This window comes from Podarcis pityusensis (assembly GCF_964106645.2).
Source record: "Podarcis pityusensis genome assembly, chromosome: 16".
In the NCBI taxonomy this organism is placed as follows: Eukaryota; Metazoa; Chordata; class Lepidosauria; order Squamata; family Lacertidae; genus Podarcis; species Podarcis pityusensis.
The window spans coordinates 27008459-27027504 of record NC_138041.1 but is presented as its reverse complement, the minus strand read 5'-3'; the positions used below and the strand labels follow the sequence as shown (position 1 = coordinate 27027504).

The 19046-nt window shown below is 48.6% G+C and overlaps 1 protein-coding gene across 2 annotated transcripts in view; it reads left to right on the top strand.

The window, feature by feature from the left end:
• Positions 1-18197: 18197 nt before the first annotated feature.
• Positions 18198-19046, top strand: part of GGT5 (gamma-glutamyltransferase 5) — a 39409-nt gene continuing 38560 nt past the window's right edge. For both annotated transcript variants that reach the window (XM_080985161.1, XM_080985160.1), the window contains exon 1: positions 18198-18455. In XM_080985161.1, the coding sequence (XP_080841287.1) occupies positions 18289-18455 (167 nt within the window). In that variant the 5' untranslated portion in view covers positions 18198-18288. The remainder of the gene's footprint in view (positions 18456-19046) is intronic.

Genomic DNA, 19046 nt, shown 5'->3' with positions numbered 1-19046 from the left:
CTCAGTCTGACCCTTATGTTTCCCTCCCCTTATAGTTCTGATCTATGGGCTACTTTTAAAACGAGGCTGCATTTTAAATTGCATTTTAACCTGTAGAGTGGTACCTCTGGTTGTGAATGGGATCCATTCCGGAGGCCCGTTCGCAACATGAAAAGAGTGCAACCTGAAGAGCCGTATCTGCGCAGGTGCGTGGCACAGTTTGGCACTTGTGCACATCCACGAAGTGCGATTTAGCGCTTCTGTGCATGCGCAAGCGGTGAAACCTGGAAGTAACCCTTTCCGGTACTTCCGGGTCGCCACGAGACATAACCTGAAAGAACCTAACATGGAGCAAACGTAACATGAGGTATGAATGTATTTTAAATTGTTTCCTCCCCCCTATTATGTTTTTACTGGTGTTAGCCGTCTTGAGCCTGGTTCTGGCTGGGAAGGGCAGGGTATAAATAAAATTTATTATTATTATTATTAATGACCCTTGAGGTGCCCTTCGACTTTGTGATTCTCACCGGAAGCAGTGATCAGAGAGGGAGTCTTTGGGGTCAATCCCTCAACTCTGGAGCAGAGGTTGAGGGCGGAGGGAAGGAATTGTCCGGTGCTGAGTGTGACTTATTCTGTTCAACACCAGATAGAATCGTAGAGTCGGAAGGGACCCCAAGGGTCATCTAGTCCAACCCCCTGCAATGCAGGAATTTCAACTAAAGCATCCATGACAGATGGCCATCCAACCTCTGCTTCAAAACTTCCAATGAAGGAGTCCATTCCCCTGTCAAACAGCTTACTGTCAAAAAGTTATTCCTAACGTTTAGTCAGCATCTCCTTTCTAGTCATTTGGATCCATTGGTTCGGGTCTTCCCCTCTGGGGCAAGAGAAAACAAGCTTGCTCCATCTCAGTCCTTGAGATATTTGAAGATGGCTATCATATCTCCTCTCAGTCTCCGCTTTCCCAGCCTAAACATACCCAGCTCCCTCAAACTTGCCTCATAAGGCTTGTCTTCCAGACCCTTGGTCATCTTGGTTGCCCTCCTTTGCACACCTTCCAGCTTGTTAATATCCTTCTTAAATTGTGCTGCCCGGATTGAACCAGACACATTATTCCAGGTGTGGTCTGGCCAAAGCAGAATAGAGCGCATCACATTGTTGACTCATGTTAAGCTCATGTTAAGCTTGTCGTCTACTAAGACTCCTAGATGGAGACATTTTCATCTGCCCAAGCCTTGGAGATTTATCTATTCTGACGTTGCTTGACTCTGGAATTTTATCAGCTTCATCGTTTTCCATTTGGGACATTGGGACCCTTCTGTTTTAAAATTATTTTCCCAATGCTGCTTTAGAAGCATTTTTGGCTGATGATAAGCAGGATCTTAATTTCATTAAAGTTTTATATACGTCCTCTTTTCCTTTTTGTTTGTTTTTGTCCTGAGCACAAGGCACCCAAAGCAGCCCCTGGCAGAAACTGCCTCAAGCCATCAGACTTCTCAGATAGGAAGGTCAGCTGTAAATTATCAGGGCCACATCCATACCATACATTTAAAGCACATGGCTCATATTCCACCCCCCCAAAAAAAATTATGTGAACTGTAGTTTACCCCACACAGAGCTACAATTCCCAGCACCCATAACAGACCCCAGTACCCAGGATTCTTTGAGAGACTAAGCCATGTGATTTAAATGTATTGTCTACACCTTTTCCAACCTTGGGCCTCCAGGTGTTGTTGGACTACAACTCCTATCATCCCTAACCACTGGTCCCACTAGCTAGGGATGATGGGAATTACCTTTCCCGCCCCGACCTGGCCACAGTGATCCATGCGACGGTCATCTCCAGGCTTGACTACTGTAATTCGCTCTACGCGGGGCTGCCCTTGAAGCTGTCCCAGAAACTCCAGCGGGTGCAGAATGCTGCAGCGAGACTCCTCACGGGGTCTCTGCCATGGGAGCATATTCACCCAGTGCTTTTCAAGCTGCACTGGCTCCCGGTGGAGTACAGGATCAGATTTAAGGTGCTGCTTTTGACCTTTAAAGCCCTTCACGACCTAGGACCCTCGTACCTACGGGACCGCCTCTCCTGGTATGCCCCACGGAGAGCCTCAAGGTCCATAAATAGCAACACCCTTGTGGTCCCGGGCCCTAAGGAAGTTAGATTAGCTTCAACCAGAGCCAGGGCCTTTTCAACTCTGGCTCTGGTCTGGTGGAACGCTCTGCCTCATGAGACCAGGGCCCTGCAGGATCTGATTTCTTTCCGCAGGGCCTGTAAGACAGAGTTGTTCCGCCTGGCCTTTGGCTTGGAGCCAATTTGATTCCCTCCCTCTCTTTCTTTTTTCTTTTCCTTCTCCTTCTGCGATGAGGCTACATTTTAATATTTTAATGTTTCAGTATTTTAATGTTGTATTTTTTAATTTTGTTTTTAAGTTGTAATCATTTAACTTGTTTTTATTATTGCTTGTAAGCCGCTCTGAGCCCAGCCTTGGCTGGGGAGGGCGGGGTATAAATAAAAGTTATTATTATTATTATTATTATTAGTCCAGCAAACGTCTGGGACTCAAGCTTGAGAAAGTCTGGTGTACACTGCCTGGCAGCAGCTCTCCAGGGTTTCAGACGGGAGCCTCTCTCAGCCAGACTGGAGATGCTACCACTGGGGATCGAACCTGGAGCCTTCTGCACACAAGGCAGGTGTTCTGACATTGAGAGACTGCCCTGCCCCCTACTGGTGGGTTGATGATCTTGCCTCATTCCTTTGTCCCTGTGCAGATCTGAAACGTACATGTGGACATCATTACATTGACAGTGGCCCCGTGTAGCTTGTGGGGATCGTTCGTAGCCATAATTTTCTGTTCTGGCATCTCACGTTTCCCAGAAAAATAATCCCCCTAATGAACGTTTTCTGGCCTTGTTGAGCTTCTAATGAGCCCTGGCTGAAAAACACAAAACAGTCTAACTGTCTCAAGAATCCCAGGAGACCTTGGCATCTCCCCAAGGAGTGTGTGTGTGTGTGGTTTGTGTGTTCTAGCCTTCTAACTTCCTCTGCAATTTGGAAATTCCCACCCTCACCCCCCACCCCCATTCAGAGGGGAGAGAGAGAGAGATGTACCTTTGGTTTCGATTTTCTTGCAAAACCCCCTCTTTGAATCTTCTCCCTTTCTGCAAACTTGGAATGCTGAGGTTTGCGTTCCCAAGGAACAGATGGATGTTGCAAGCCTGGCTCCACTTCTCCCAGTGGTTTTAGTTTGGAAATGTGTGAGATTTTGGGGGAGGCTGCTCTGGGTCTCTGCTGGGGTTGTTTTCTCACACTACTAGCGCCACCACCCCCGTCTGGTCCGGAACTGCCACCTAATAGTCCCCCTCACCCTATTTTAGGGAGGTCCCAGATGATAGCATTGCTAAGCCTCTGGCATTCCACAGTTGCACTAAAAGATCTCTGCAGGTGACAAAACAGCACCGGCCTGTCCAAAGTGCAGTGGAGGTCTCGGACCACAGCTGTTCCTTCAAGAGGCTCACCTCCTCCTTCCCTCTAACAAAGAGAAGCACCTTCAGCTTTGTGGTTCACTGTAGCCTGGCCCTCTGAAGCCACAAGGAAGAAGATTTAAGTCCAATCTAGTCCAGCATCCTGTCCTTACAGTGGCCAACCAGATGGCTCAACTGCAAGCCCAGGAAGTAGGGCCTGAACAGAACAGGAGCGCTGGGAATCAAGTCATACTAAGGCACAGAGGAAGGCAAGTCAATGGGAGATGAAGCCTGTTATTATATTCAGTGGTCTGTGTTTGCCTGAGCTTGAGTCTGAGCTCCTGTGTTCTGATTCGATACATGTTGTCCAATCACAGAACATTTCAGGATTTGGGCCTCTGCCATTGGCCCTTGAACTCGTGAGTCGTGAGTCGCAGTTTGGAAGTTTAGACAGCCAATCACGTTGGGAGTGGGAGAGGCCCAGGCTTTCAGAAATGTATATAAGCAGTTGCTTTGCCTCTGTTTCCCAGTTATGTAGTTCAGTAAAGGTTCTTGCAGAGACATCACCTTGCCAACAAAGGTCCGTATAGTTAAAGCTATGGTTTTCCCAGTAGTGATGTATGGAAGTGAGAGCTGGACCATAAAGAAGGCTGATCGCCGAAGAATTGATGCTTTTGAATTATGGTGCTGGAGGAGACTCTTGAGAGTCCCATGGACTGCAAGAAGATCAAACCTCTCCATTCTGAAGGAAATCAGCCCTGAGTGCTCACTGGAAGGACAGATCCTGAAGCTGAGGCTCCAATACTTTGGCCACCTCATGAGAAGAGAAGACTCCCTGGAAAACACCCTGATGTTGGGAAAGATGGAGGGCACAAGGAGAAGGGGACAACAGAGGACGAGATGGTTGGACAGTGTTCTCGAAGCTACCAGCATGAGTTTGACCAAACTGCGGGAGGCAGTGGAAGACAGTGCCTGGTGTGCTCTGGTCCATGGGGTCACGAAGAGTCGGACACGACTAAATGACTAAACAGCAACAACAAAGGTTCTTGCTGTTATCACTGTGCCTTGCCTCGTGGGAACCCACCCACACTTCAAAGCCCCCCTCTTCCCATCACCCTGTCCCATTTCAAAACATCTTCTCTGCAGTGCTGAACTGAGCTCAGGAAGAGGCAGGATTTGGCTTGGAATGGGGAGGCCGCACCCTGCTTCCACCCAGTAACCCTTTCTTGAGAAGTGGTCCACCTGGTCAAGTGATGATACCAAGGCAGGAGATGGGACCTCAGGTTGCCCCAAGTGTCCTCAGCTGGGCTTCACTTTTCTTGCCTTCTGAACTGAGAGCTCAAAGGGGTCCAGCTCAGACTTGTTGCAAAGAAACCGGTTATTTCCTAGCCCCGACCCTGCGCTCCGCTGCTTTTCTTTGATGTATAAGATTTCTTACTGCCCCACCTGCTTGCCACCAGGACGCGGGCAGGTTACAACAATGTTGTATGTGCCTGTGAAAACAGAGAAAGCGGGTACATTTGTATAAAGGAGCAAAACCGTTCAAGCCAGAAGAGCTTACATTTCACAGGAGAAGGGTGGGTGTGTTAAAACAGAAATACTTCAGCTGTCAAAAGCCCAGGTTGAAAAGGTGAGCCTCTAGCAAACGTACAGTGAAGATGGTAGCTGCAACTCCATGGGGAGGGAGCCCCACAGTCTAGGAGCTGCTTCTCCCAGGCCCCCAACCTCCACAGTTCTGAGGGTAGCAGAACTGTCAGGAGGGTCCTTTCAGTACCAGAGAAGATCAACAGGAATGGAGACAGTACCGTATATTTGGGGCCCAAGTTGCTTAGAGCTTTCAGCATTAATGTGAACACTTTGATTTGGGCCTAGAGTCAAATTCGGAAACTATTTTGTTTTCCCTCAGCAGAATCTCACTCTTCCTTCCAGCCCCCAATAGGAGAACAGCCCCCACCCCTTGTCAGCGTAGCATCTTTCCACATAGTTGGGCTTCCTTCTGTTCAAATTACTGGCTTACAATAAAGCTAGGTCACTGTCAATTCGGATCAAAATTACATTGGGGGGAAACACACCAAAATGTAGTATTTCACAAGACACAACAGTACCGCTCTGGGTTGTGCTTTCTAAACTAGCAGTGGGAACCAGAGTGAACAAGAACGTGTGCCCAGCCTAAGTCTTCTTCTCAATGGTCTTGCACCAGTTCCCATCAGCTGGGGATCCGGATCCCGACCATATAAAGCACACATCCATACCCAAATTCAGGGTATGTGTCTGTTGAAGGAGATGGACGGGGAAGATAGGGGTAGCCCGAGATCTGCGTGAATCTCCCTTGGGATGAAAGAAGGAATTTGTTGGCTTGCAGATATCTCAGTGCTCCCGTTAAAACATCAGGCACTTGTAGTGATGGTGATGTTTCACAGACACTTCCAAGGATCTTTTCCCTATTAGAAAGATTGCCTAGAGGCAATCCTGCTCATTTCCCAGAAGTGTTGCAAAACTTCCTCTTCGGCCACTAAGCAGCCTTTTAGGAGCCTGGTGGCTTTAACTGATTGTTCTCCACAATGGGCTGGTTCCAGCTCTGGTGCGAGGCTCATGCTGGCACACTCCATCCTGCAGGGGTTAGCGGAAGTTCTCCTTGAGCCCATCTTTGGACCAGTTCAGCATTAGCTGACTGGATAGCTCAGTTGGTTAGAGCATGGTGCTGATAATGCCAAGGTTGTAGGCTCAATCCCCACATGGGACAATTGTGTATTGCTGCATTGTGGGGGGTTGGATCAGATGTACCTTGGGGTCCCTACCAATGCTACAATTCTACAATTCTGGTGGCAGAGTAACGCCATGTACATCCAAGGAAGCTGGACATTGGAAGATTCAGGGCAGACTAAAGAAAGGACTTCTTTATGAAGAACTGAGTTAAACTATGGCACTCACTCCAGCAGGAAGCAGTGATAGTCCCCAACTTGGGTGGCTTGGAAAGAGGATTAAACAAATGCATGGATGGCTGGTATCCATGACGGCTGCACTCTGTCTCCACATCTGGAGGCAGTAAATGCTTCCGAATACCAGTTGCAGGAAACCACGGTGGGGTGGGGAGAGTCTGCTCTTGAACTCAGGTCCTGCTTGCGGGTTTCCCATTGAGGCATCTGCTTGGCCACTGTGAGTACAGGAGGCTGGACTCAGGGCTGATTTCCTTAAGAATGGATAGGGTTGATCTTCTTGCAGTCCATGGGACTCTCAAGAGTCTCCTCCAGCACCATAATTCAAAAGCATCAATTCTTCGGCGATCAGCCTTCTTTATGGTCCAGCTCTCATTTCCATACATCACTACTGGGAAAACCATAGCTTTAACAGACTGTTGCTAGTTTTAAGTAATAGGGTTTATTCACCTTTTTACACCTTCAGTCTGCATGGAGGGAGTCCAGATCTTACAGAATGGTCCTTTCAAGAGGGGCTTCTCCCCTACAGCAGTGCAGCCAGCCTTCAGCCAACCTACCCAAAATGGAGCCCAGTCTTTCTTCTTCCTTCTTCTTCCCAGAACACACTGCTAAAAACTCTTTTCCTGTCACCCCACCCCTTCCAAATCTCCAGTCTTTGTTCACACCTCAGGGCAAGGGTTTTTTTTTGGGGGGTGGAGGACAGTTCTCTTGCCCTGCCAGTGGCTCTCAATGGCGCTGTATTGTATTGTTTTGTTTTGTTTAATGGCACTGCCTTGGCTAGGTCCTTCTGCACAGGCTAGTCCGGGAATTCCTCTGCAGCTTATGTTTCTCCCTTCAGATCCCCAATAATCAAAATAATTTATTAATTTCTACGGTGTGGTCCTCCCGCCCCAGCAATTCATGACAACATAATAACAATGAACAATTCCGGAGAAAGGGGCTGGTGTGAAAGCAACAGGGAGAAGTTGGGGTGAGCACAGCCCCCCATCCTGCAAAGAATTAAACCTAGTCTGATCCCAGGAATACAGACATGGGTGTGGGTTGGCTCTTGCTCCTTTTGGCCTCCTGCTGTTCACCTGGCTGGGCTCTTGATGGTCTTGCTGCAGGAAAGCTGACTTTGACTCTGCTTGCACCTAGGTGAATGTAACCCACATGGTTTTTGCACCTTACACATGGCCAGTAATGGAGCTATAGCTAGGGAGAGATGGTCTGCGAACATGCAGCCAACAAATTAATACAAGAAACCTTTTTTTTTTAATTAAAAAAAAAAAGTTGATCAAAAACATTAGTTCAGCTCCGCAGAGCTGAGCTTCTTCGTTGTTATCCTCACGTGAACCGTGCCATTTCTTAAACTTAGTTAAATGAAGGGAAGAACTGGACCTCTGAAATAACGTTCCTTGGGATGTGAATATAAACACTGTTATGAAAAGCATTGTTGATTTAGGCCAACTGGGAGTCTTCTGGATTCCAAAGTCAACACCATCTCGCTGCAGCCCTCTTAACATCCGGGGGGGGGGGATTTTAATCTGCAGACCCCCCTCTTCAGGATGAGGGCTGAGGCGAGTGAGGGAGCTCTGCCCTCTCTCTCACACATACATATATACACACTTTGGCATGGGTAGGCAAACTAAGGCCGGGGGGCCGGATCTGGCCCATTCACCTTCTAAATCCGGCCTGCGGATGGTCCAAGAATCAGCATGTTTTTGCATGAGTAGAATGTGTCCTTTTTATTTAAAATGCATCTCTGGGTTATTTGTGGGGTCTGCCTGGTGTTTTTACATGAGTAGAATGTGTGCTTTTATTTAAAATGCATCTCTGGGTTATTTGTGGGGCATAGGAATTTGTTCATCCCCCCGCCCAAATATAGTCCAGCCCCCCACAAGGTCTGAGGGACAGTGGACTGGCCCCCTGCTGAAAAAGTTTGCTGACCCCTGCTTTAAGGTAATGGATCTGTTATGTATTAAGATTAAGTTGCAGAGCTGTGTCCTCCGTCCATCTTTTCCACTATTCAACAGGATCACAGGCATTTCATGGACTCATAGAGTTGGAGGAATTTTAAGAGCAAAAATCCCCCTCCCTCAAAATGTTAAAGTTACATGTAACATGCAACTTTGTGTGTGCATGTATGCATGTAGCAACAGCAGCTAGGATTCTATATGCGCAGAAATGGAAGGAAGAAGAAATTCCAACCACAAAAGAATGGATCATAAGTAAGATAATGGACTATGCAGAACTGGCAAGATTAACAGCAAAATTAACAGAATCTAATGATGGAAGAATGGGTGCCTTTACTGGACTATATAAAGAAGTATTATAGAATGTTGGACATGCAAGCAGGATTTGAGCTATGAGCAACAGAATTAATTAGTTTATAATACTGTGCTTATGATTTAAATGATAGAAGAGAGATTGCAGCAGAAGGGGATAGACAACAACTCCATGGAAAATGGGGTGGGAAGCCGATAAAAGTAAGAGAAAAGACGAAATTGTGATTTGATTGTAAATGTTAAAAATGTTGAAACTTCATATAATTGGAAAAAGAGAATTATAGAGTTGGAAGAGACCATGAGGGTCATCTAGTCCAACCCCCTGTGACTGAGTTGTGCCACTGGTCTCCTTAGCTCAAGATCATGTGCCCTGATTGGCAGCGGTGGCTCTCCTGGGTCTTCCCCAAAGTCCTCCGTGGAGGTGCTGGGGGACTGGACCCAGGACTTTTCTGCTCTGACACGGAGCTCTGCCCCTGCCCCCTTGCAGTCTTCCCCCGGTGACACCTAGAGGGCACCCCATTGGGGATGGCTGGCTTTCTTCCACCCCGGCCTCTGTTCCTTCCCGGCTCTGTGAAAGGGCCGTGAAAGGTCTCTGGCTCCAGGGGCACCGCCACAGAGGCACTTTGTTTCAGAACAGCCCAGCTTCTCCACTCTCTCTTAATTAAAAGGAAAAGCGAGAGATCTGGCCAGCTGACTTACAACAATGTTCAAGGCAGGAGGAACAGGGTGGGGGGGGGGAGAGGAAACAGAACATGCAACACATTAAGATGATGATCTTCAGGCTTCAGGCTTGGCAAACGTCCTGGAAATTCTTGGACTCTCTGACACTGTTTGCTGAGAGGCAAGACAGCCTTGACAGTCGCGGGTGGGGGAAGCAACACCCCCCACCAGAAATCCTACTCAATCTCAGCGGCCCTTAGCCTAGGGCTGAGCACCGAGGAGGAAAAACAAGCTTGAAGGGGTGTATTTAGACACCAGCAAGTTTCAGGATGCAAGAAGATTCAGTAAACCAAGAGATACTTCACTTAAGTATTCCTGGAAAAAGAGTTATCAGCTGCAGCTGCTACCACCAGATCACTAGAACTACATGTTTGGTTGGGGGCGCGCGGTCCTTGCATCCAGCGAGCCTTCCTGCAAGTAGATCTCCCCACCCACACCACCCCTGCAAGAGCTGAATTTTTGGACTACAATGCCCATGCTGGCCAGGCCTGATGGCAGTTGTAGCCTAACACAACTGGAGGACACCAGGTTGGAGAAGGACAGCCTCCATGGTGCTCAAACTGTTTTCTGCATTTTTAAGAATTGCCGTTTTTAAAAATGAGGGTTGCTCTGAAGAGCCTCAATTAATGTTTGTTAAATGAGTGAATCTTTTCCCTCGAAGAATGTTGGAGCGATTGCACAATGCAACAAAACCAATGACATGTATGCAAGCAGTTTGAAGGATTGGATTGATTTTTTAAAAACCACCAAAGAACACAGTTACAACTCCCAGCCAGAAAGGGTGGAAAGGGCGAGGAGGGGATTAATTTGAGAAGCAGCAGTGGTAGAGGGGGATTGTGGTGAAGGGTTTTATGGGAGAGAAAAATGTAAAGAATCCCACACACACCTCAAAGCTTTTCATTACTTAGCCAGGGACAGAAGGGGGAACAGAGTGTTTCCTCGTTTCCAAAAAGCCTTTCCCCTAGACTCCCCACAGCCCTGTACGCAGCTAGGGGGAGGAAACAGGCAGATGCAATTTCAAGTTTCCTGGGGGTCAACTTCAGCCCATCTTCCCCTACCAAACCCAAACACACTCACCCATGCAGGGGCCTGCAGAGGTGCTTGTGAACGTGACAGCTAGACTGGTGACTGGGAGCAGCCGCCGAGACCATATAACACCGGTCTTGAAAGACCTACATTGGCTCCCAGTATGTTTCCGAGCACAATTCAAAGTGTTGGTGCTGACCTTTAAAGCCCTAAATGGCCTCGACCCAGTATACCTGAAGGAGCGTCTCCACCCCCATCGTTCTACTCGGACACTGAGGTCCAGCGCCGAGGGCCTTCTGGCGGTTCCATCACTGCAAGAAGCCAAGTTACAGGGAACCAGGCAGAGGGCCTTCTCGGTAGTGGCGCCCTCCCTCTGGAATGCCCTCCCACCAGATGTCAAAGAGAACAACAACTACCAGACTTTTAGAAGACATCTGAAGACAGCCCTGTTTAGGGAAGTTTTTAATGTTTGATGTATCACAGTATGTTAATTTTTTTTTTTGGAAGCCGCCATATTTTTTTGGAAGAGTGGCTGGGGAAGCCCAGCCAGATGGGCGGGGTATAAATAATAAATTATTATTATTATTATTATTATTATTATTATTATTATTATTATTGACAATCTCCCTCCCTCCCTCTCTCTTTCTCTCTCTCTCTCTCTCTCTCTCTCTCTCTCTTTCTCTCTCTCTTTCAGGTCCTTGACCAAGCAGTAAAGGTAAAAGGACCCCTGACCATTAGGTCTAGACGCAGACAACTCTGGGGTTGTGGCGCTCATCTTACTTTATTGGCCAAGGGAGTGGGCGTACAGCTTCCGGGTCATGTGGAAAGGGAGATATTTTCTTGGCTGCATGCACAGCTCCCTGTAGAACAGGACAGGTAGCAGGAAGTTGAGGGACCTAGGAAGAGTGGGAAGTGGCAGAATTAGACCAAGAAGTCAGAGGTTCTCGTGCATGCTTTCTATGGTTGCCATTTGCCCTCTTTTCCCAGGTCACATCCTCTTTTTCAGGGGCAAAAAATTCTGTCCTGGTAGATTGTTTAAATTTACCAAAATGTCTCTGGCTATACTTTCTGGATGACACATAGACATAACTGGTGGTTGAAGACTTGCTTTCCTCTTCTCCTGCCTCCCTCATCAATATATCACAGCTTCTATAGCCAATATCAGGCTTCCTCAACCTTGGCCCTCCAGATGTTTTGAGACTACAATTCCCTGACCACTGGTCCTGCTAGCTAGGGATCATGGGAGTTGTAGGCCAAAAACATCTTGAGGGCTGAGGTTGAGGAAGCCTGGCCTACATATAGTAGGGGTATTTAAAATGAGAGTCGTCATAGCTTTTTTGCTCTTCGAAATACAATGGTAACTCGGGTTAAGAACTTAATTCGTTCCGGAGGTCCGTTCTTAACCTGAAACTGTTCTTAACCTGAGGTACCACTTTAGCTAATGGGGCCTCCCGCGGGCGCCATGCCGCAGCACGATTTCTGTTCTCATCCTGAAGCAAAGTCCTTAACCTGAGGTAGTATTTCTGGGTTAGCGGAGTCTGTAACCTGAAGCATCTGTAACCCGAGGTACCACTGTATGGCAACCCTAAATCTCTTGGCCACACACCATCAAAATCCCCAATCCTTCCCCATTGTCTCACAAGGTTCCTTCCAATACCCTTCTTAAAAGCATCAGAAGAGCCCGGAAGCAGGATCAGATCTGTGCCCCCAGCAACCAAGCAAGACCCGAATGCAACGGCCTTCCCTCCATCCCTGCTCTGAACATCCAGGCAGTTTTGTTTCCTGACTGGTTTGGAATATGCCTGGAGGAAGACCACAATAGAAGCGGCAGCAGCAGCTGCTGCCACCCAGTCAGACTACCTCCAAAAGCTTTGTTGGCAGAACCGCAAAATAGATTAAAACCATCCCTTCCTCTCCTTCCTTCTGCATCCTATGGTTGAATAAGATAGGAAGATGCCTTGTAGCTCAGCACTGTTCACACTGACTGGCAGCAGCAGCAGATCTCCAGGCAGGGGACATTCCCAGCCCTCTCCAGAGATGCTACCATTGGGGATTGAATTTAGGACCAGGTGCTTTGCCAAAGAGCAAAGGTGTCCTTTTATAACTGGCACTTTAAGCTCCTGGTTGCACAAACTAAGGACTGGGACCCTGCGTGGCTTCTCAGGTCTGTTTATGATGCATTGAAGCTGTAGCAAATTCATTTATTCGTTTCTGCTAGGATCTGGGTGTGCTGAGCTGGGTTTGTAAACGCTCCAGCTTCTGTGCGGATTCCAGCTGGCCACATCGTGTTCCATCCCTTTTGGAGAGAGACACGGAGGCCTGGCAGGCCTAAGCATTTGAAGCCCCCTCCCCAAACCCACGTGGGATGGTATTCCAGAATGAGGCAAGCCGGCAGGAAGGAGATGACGAGGGGCTGAGTCGGTGGGAAGCAACAGCAGCAGCATAAAGAAGGCAGCGAGGCCAGCAGAATTTCTGGGAATCTTTGAGGGTCATGTGCCTGAGGAAGGCATTAGCAATGCTGATGAATAAATCCCAGCGGGGAAACAGCAGAATCAGGAAGAGTTGGCAGCAGAGAACCACGTCTGGATGCGGGATGAGGAGAGAAGGAAGGAAGGAAGGAAGGAAGGAAGGAAGGAAGGAAGGAAGGAGCACAGTGCCCAGCCAAGAAGCAGGCAAGAGTTCTGTGAGGAGGGCAGGGTGACTTTCAACTTTCTGCAGTTGGGTTTAAACTGCTTAAAAGATCTGATGACAAGGGCTCAGTTTGAACCAGGCTTGTAAGTACCAGTTGCTGGAAACTTCAGACCGGGAGAGTTTCTATTGTGCTTGAATGTAACATGAGGGGGGCATAGGGGCGGTTGCCCTGGGCCCAAAATTGTTAGAGAGTGCAAAATTTCAATACCCGGTGCCACCTTGATACAGCTGTGCGCTTTTGTCGCTGCGCTCCGTTGAAAACAGCTTCTCCATGCAAACCAGGAAGTGACCTCTCCAGACAATGGAACGACTCTTCTTTTCTTATCTCTGCAGCTCGGATCTTCTGGGTGATGCAGACACCGTTGGCATGCATGCTCTGTCTGTTTCCCTCCGTCTGCATGGCCCTGGGCACCGGCAACCCACGCTACACCACTGGCTGGCTTGCCATTGAAGCATGTGGTTGGCCACCATGAGAACAGGATACTGGACTGGATGGGCCATTGGCCTGATCCAGCAGGCTCTTCTTATGTTCTTATACAGCTGCTTGTCTATGACTACTCCTATTTTTACTGTTTTTAATTAATTGCTTCCTAGGAAGCATCTCAAAGTGCCTTCAGAATACTATAAATGCATACTGTATATTAAAAGGTGCATATTTCAAAGCAAACCATCTCTCTCTATGTGTGCACATGTGTTCAAATCCAAGAAATCTGGGATAAAAATCACCTAGCAGCCTTGTTTTAGAGGAAAGTCTTAGAGGTGCCAAAAGGACAACAGAGACGCTGCCTGTTTGCTATGTAAAGGCAGAGAGGTTCCAAAGTCTTGCTAAAAGTCAGCTCACCCAGCTGTGGGTGGAAGGAATGCCCTCCTAGTGGGATGGGAAGAAAGGGCTTTGCATTGTATTTCTTCTCTCTATTGGTTGCTTGGCAGGAGAAGGAAAACTCTAGTCCCAAACCTCTGTGCCTTGTGCAATATCTTCAGAAGAAGAAAGGCTAAGGACACAAATCTGGGGTGGAGTCCCTAAGATGGTTTGACAGCATCTTGTACACCTCCTTCCAGCAACTCCTGCAGCTGAGCTGGTGCCAAATACAGTGGTACCTCAGGTTAAGTACTTAATTCGTTCCGGAGGTCCGTACTTAACCTGAAACTGTTCTTAACCTGAAGCACCACTTTAGCTAATGGGGCCTCCTGCTGCCGTCGCGCTGGCAGAGCACAATTTCTGTTCTCATCCTGAAGCAAAGTTCTTAACCTGAAGCACTATTTCTGGGTTAGTGGAGTCTGTAACCTGAAGCATATGTAACCCGAGGTACCACTGTATAGTGCTCTGCTATCCTTTGGACCGCATCAGCAAGGATGAGAGAGAGGTCTTGTCCTCTGGGCAGCCAGGACCTCCATACGCACGGCTTAGGATTGCGCCCCCCAGGAAGACACTTCGGTGCTGCTAATGCAGTGCTGACTTCACCCCCGGAGGCACACTCCATTGTCTCTTGAGGCAGACAGATGCCAGCAACAGTCCTTTGGCAGAGAGGCTACAACAGCGGCAAGTGCCAGGGCAAGGCATGAGAAGGTCTCCAGCATTAATAGCATTAAGAATTGGTCCATACTTAATTGCAAGGTCTTTATATTTATTAGCTCAGTTTTGGACAGACCTATTAGTGCAAAATAGCACAGGGATCACCTCGTACCTGGCATGTGCTGTGGTTTCCATTACTTCAAAAGCAGGACACAATGAGCTCTCATCAATCTTGAGTGAAACTCAACTTCAGATTTCATCATGGCATGAAGGAGTGCTGTCTAAGGAGGTTCTGGAGCAACTTCAAAAAGAAGTTTCCATTTCAACAGTCTTTGCGCCATATCTCTGCGGTTTTGACCTTTAAAGCCCTATGCGGCCTAGGACCCACGTACCTATGGGACTGCCTCTCCTGGTATGCCCCGTGGAGGACCTTAAGGTCTACAAATGACAGCATTTTGGAGGTCCCAAGTCGCAAGGTGGTTAGATTGGCCTCAACTAGGGTCAGGGCCTTTTCAGTAATGGCCCCGACTTGGTGGAATGCTCTGTCACAAGAGACTAGGGCCCTGCAGGACTTGACATCTTTCCGCAGGGTCTGCAAGACAGAGCTGTTCCGCCTGGCCTTTGGTTTGGACTCCGTCTGACCCTTATGTTTCCCTCCCCTTATGGTTTTGATCTATGGGCTATTATTAAAATGAGGCTGCATTTTAAATTGTATTTTTAACCTGTATTTTAAAATGTCACCCCCCCCATTATGTTTTTATTGTAATTTTACTGGCGTTAGCCGCCCTGAGCCTGGCTCTGGCCAGGGAGGGCAGGGTATAAATAAATTATTATTATTATTATTATTATTATTATTATTATTATTATCCACTTGTGGGGTAACTTCCTCCCAATAGATTTCATTGCCCTTCCATCCTGAATTTCAGGCAGGGTCATTGATGAATGATAATCCAGCTTCTACCCAGGGTTTTAATAGGTCATAAGATTATACGGTAACTATATTTGTAATGTATATTTGTCGCTGTTTGTCCTTTGATGCTATGGCCTGTTGGCTACGCAAATAAAGTCCTTGTTGTTGTTGTTCTTCTGTTTCTCTCCTTTGGAGGGACATGGGTTAATTTGTAAGTACCTCCCTCTTAAATTAAGTTGTTGTTTTTTAATCTTATAATATTGTGATGCAGCAAATGACCCATCAACTTCCAAAGACAAATAAAATCCAAAAATGCAGAGGTTCTGAGTGCTGGGATGTGACTGCTTGCCAACTTAGAGCAAGACTAGATGATATGTTAGCTGTATCTCTATGTCCTGAAGCCTAAAAGGTTTGTTTATTTACACAGATTGCCAGGACTTTGGGGCTGGGAATCCAGATCGAGACCCTAGCATGGGTGGGGGTCTTTTATAAGGGAACTGCCTAGGAGGTGGGCCAGGGATCTTTCACACCAGACCCAAAATTTAAGATAAAACCTTTTTAAAAAATGAAAGGGGAGGGGGAGTCACTCCACAGACAGAGTTGGTTTGCTGTCCCTTAAAATTGGCCAAAATATGCACCCGTGTGTATAAATTAGCAAAGAAAAATTTGTGGGGGTTTTTTTATATATAGGATTGCTGCTGTGGTGCCACTCCTGCTTTAACCCTTTGCATCCTGAACGATTCGGGGATTTATCCCCCTAATGCAAATTGCAGGCAAGGGGACCCTGATCTGGATGCTAATGGGGTCCTGCCCTTGTCTGCCTCACCCCGCCAAGCCAGGGTCCTGATTTGAATCAGATACCCACGATGGCCAATGACAAACCTAGACAGCATCTTAAAAAGCAGAGACATCACCTTGCCGACAAAGGCCCGTATAGTTAAAGCTATGGTTTTCCCAGTAGTGATGTATGGAAGTAAGAGCTGGACCATAAAGAAGGCTGATCACCGAAGAATTGATGATTTTGAATTATGGTGCTGGAGGAGACTCTTGAGAGTCCCATGGACTGCAAGAAGATCAAACCTATGCATTCTGAAGGAAATCAACCCTGAGTGCTCACTGGAAGGACAGATTGTGAAGCTGAGGCTCCAATACTTGGTCTTCATGAGAAGAGAAGACTCCCTGGAAAAGACCCTGATGTTGGGAAAGATTGAGAGCACAAGGAGAAGGGGACGACAGAGGACGAGATAGTTGGACAGTGTTCTCGAAGCTACCAGCATGAGTTTGACCAAACTGTGGGAGGCAGTGGAAGACAGGAGTGCCTGGCGTGCTCTGGTCCATGGGGTCACGAAGAGTCGGACACGACTAAACAACAACAACCCACGATGGCAATTTGTGCAACAAACACACACCAACTCAGAACGGGATCAATCCCCAGCTCACATCTGGCTTCATCTGGGCAGATCCAACAGGACCACTTCCAGGAGTCAGAAGAGAGAGCCTTATGGAAGGCGCCTAGAATATGATCTTTGCATAATAAGAGAGTCCCAAACATGCTTATCACTAACCAGCAAACGAGCAGAGCAGGCACGTGTCTCCAGAGCGCTCCCTCCAGTGTGAGTCTCTGGTACTTGGACTCTCCCAGCTGAAATCCACCTTTGCGAAGCTTTTAGCACACGTGTCTATGCATCCTTATGAGCCCCTGTCCCTGCCTTGCCCTGACCTTCGAGTTCATCTCTCCCTGTTCCATGTGGATTCGAAAGGAGCCCAGCTTTGCAACCGGGGAAGGTACTTCTGGCATGGATGAGCCCCACCCCCACCTCGCCCCTATTTTCGGCCGCGAGTCCGTCATATCCCGGCAAATGCAGGTCATAAAATCATAAGATCGTAGAGTTTCAAGGGGCCGCAAGAGTCATCCCTTCCAACTTCTTGCAATGCAGGAATCTTTTATCCAAAGTGGGGCTCGAACCGTCAACCCTAGTGACCTGGGATAGCTCTGCTGACTGAGCGATCCCAGGTCGGGCAACTGAAGTTTATTCGGGACGTTTCCCCATTCAAAACCAAGCTTGTTTTTGCGAGAAGGAAAGTGAGAAGGGGAAAGGCGTTGGGAAGGCGGGCGAAGTGCTTGCTTCAACGCAACGTCGTCTCACCTCCCCGCCAGGAAGGCGGACGTCGTCTCGCCTCCAAGCAAACTTTGCTCGACGGGTCAGGAAGGCGGCTCAGTAAACGGGGAATCGGGAGAAGCAGCCTGATGCATGCTGATATTTGCGGGTTGGATTCAGGAGGAGGAATGAAACTGCGCGTTTTCCCTTTAAGGGCAACACACACACACACACACACACACACACACACACGCGCGCGCGCGCGCGCGCCTCCATCTCTCCCCTTGGCTTAGACGGGAGCTCCTGCTGCAAGCTTGCCTGCAAGGGACCTTTCATAAACCGTTTTAATACACCAGACCCAATTCCGCAGTAGCCAGAGCGCAACAGGCAGCCTCCACTGCATTCGGGAAATCCTGGAAGTTTTCCACACTGGCTTAGCTCTGACTCTCACGCAGTCCCCCCCCCCCCTCTAAAAGTTTGCTGTCATAGGAGAAGGATGTCCCGGGCAGGGGGGCGGGCCTCTCCCCCTCTGCCAAACACACCTCCCCCCCGGGGGGGGCGGGGGCAGCCCCTTAAAAAGGCCCAGCTCCAGCCGGCGCCTGCAGCACTAGCCAACGCAAGAGCAGCCGCGTGGGGTGAGCTACCTTTTGCCTGCTCTAGGAGCCGGAGTCGCGCCGTCTGTGAAATGGGTCTATCGCGCGGCAAGCTCTGCTGCCTGGCTCTGGTGGGCTTGGTGGCCCTGGCGGGAGCCGCGATCCTAGCCGTGCTCCTGACCCGGTCCCGGTGCGCTCCTCCGAGGTACCCTTGGGCAGCGGTGGCGGCGGACACCCAAACCTGCTCCGACATTGGCAGGTAAGAGGGTCGGGCTGGAGGGCGATGGAGGGGCGGGAAGGGGGTCTTCTTTCTCTGGGACTCTCTTTTCCAAGCCTCTGTGTGTACACACACACACACACACACACACACACACACACACCCTTCCTTTTGCCTGGGCTCTTGGCATTTCTGGGTCTTTGCATCACAGCTCAGTCAGGCCAGAGAAAGAGAGACAGTGGTTTCTCCTTCTGAGATGGGACTTGCCTTGGCACTTGTTGTGACTTCAAACTCTCCCCTGCTTCACCCAGAGGAGCCAAATACTTTTTGGGGTGGGCTGGGTTCCCCCAAAGTTGATGGCCATTGTCATTCAAATGGTGTTGGTGTGTCCCATCATGTGATCAATTAACTGAGGTGAGGCTTACCTGTGTCCCCCCCCCCCAATATTTTATTCAAGTTGGCACCCCTGGCTCGAGCCAAGGGTTTTTCCAGGAGCCCTTCACCTCCCCAGGGCAAGACCTCCTTGTCACCCTGGACATCACCTTCGGGGCCACAATATTCTGTCCTGTGCTCCTACATGGAATCATTGAATTGTAGAGTCGGAAGGGACCCGAGGGTCATCCAGTCCAACCC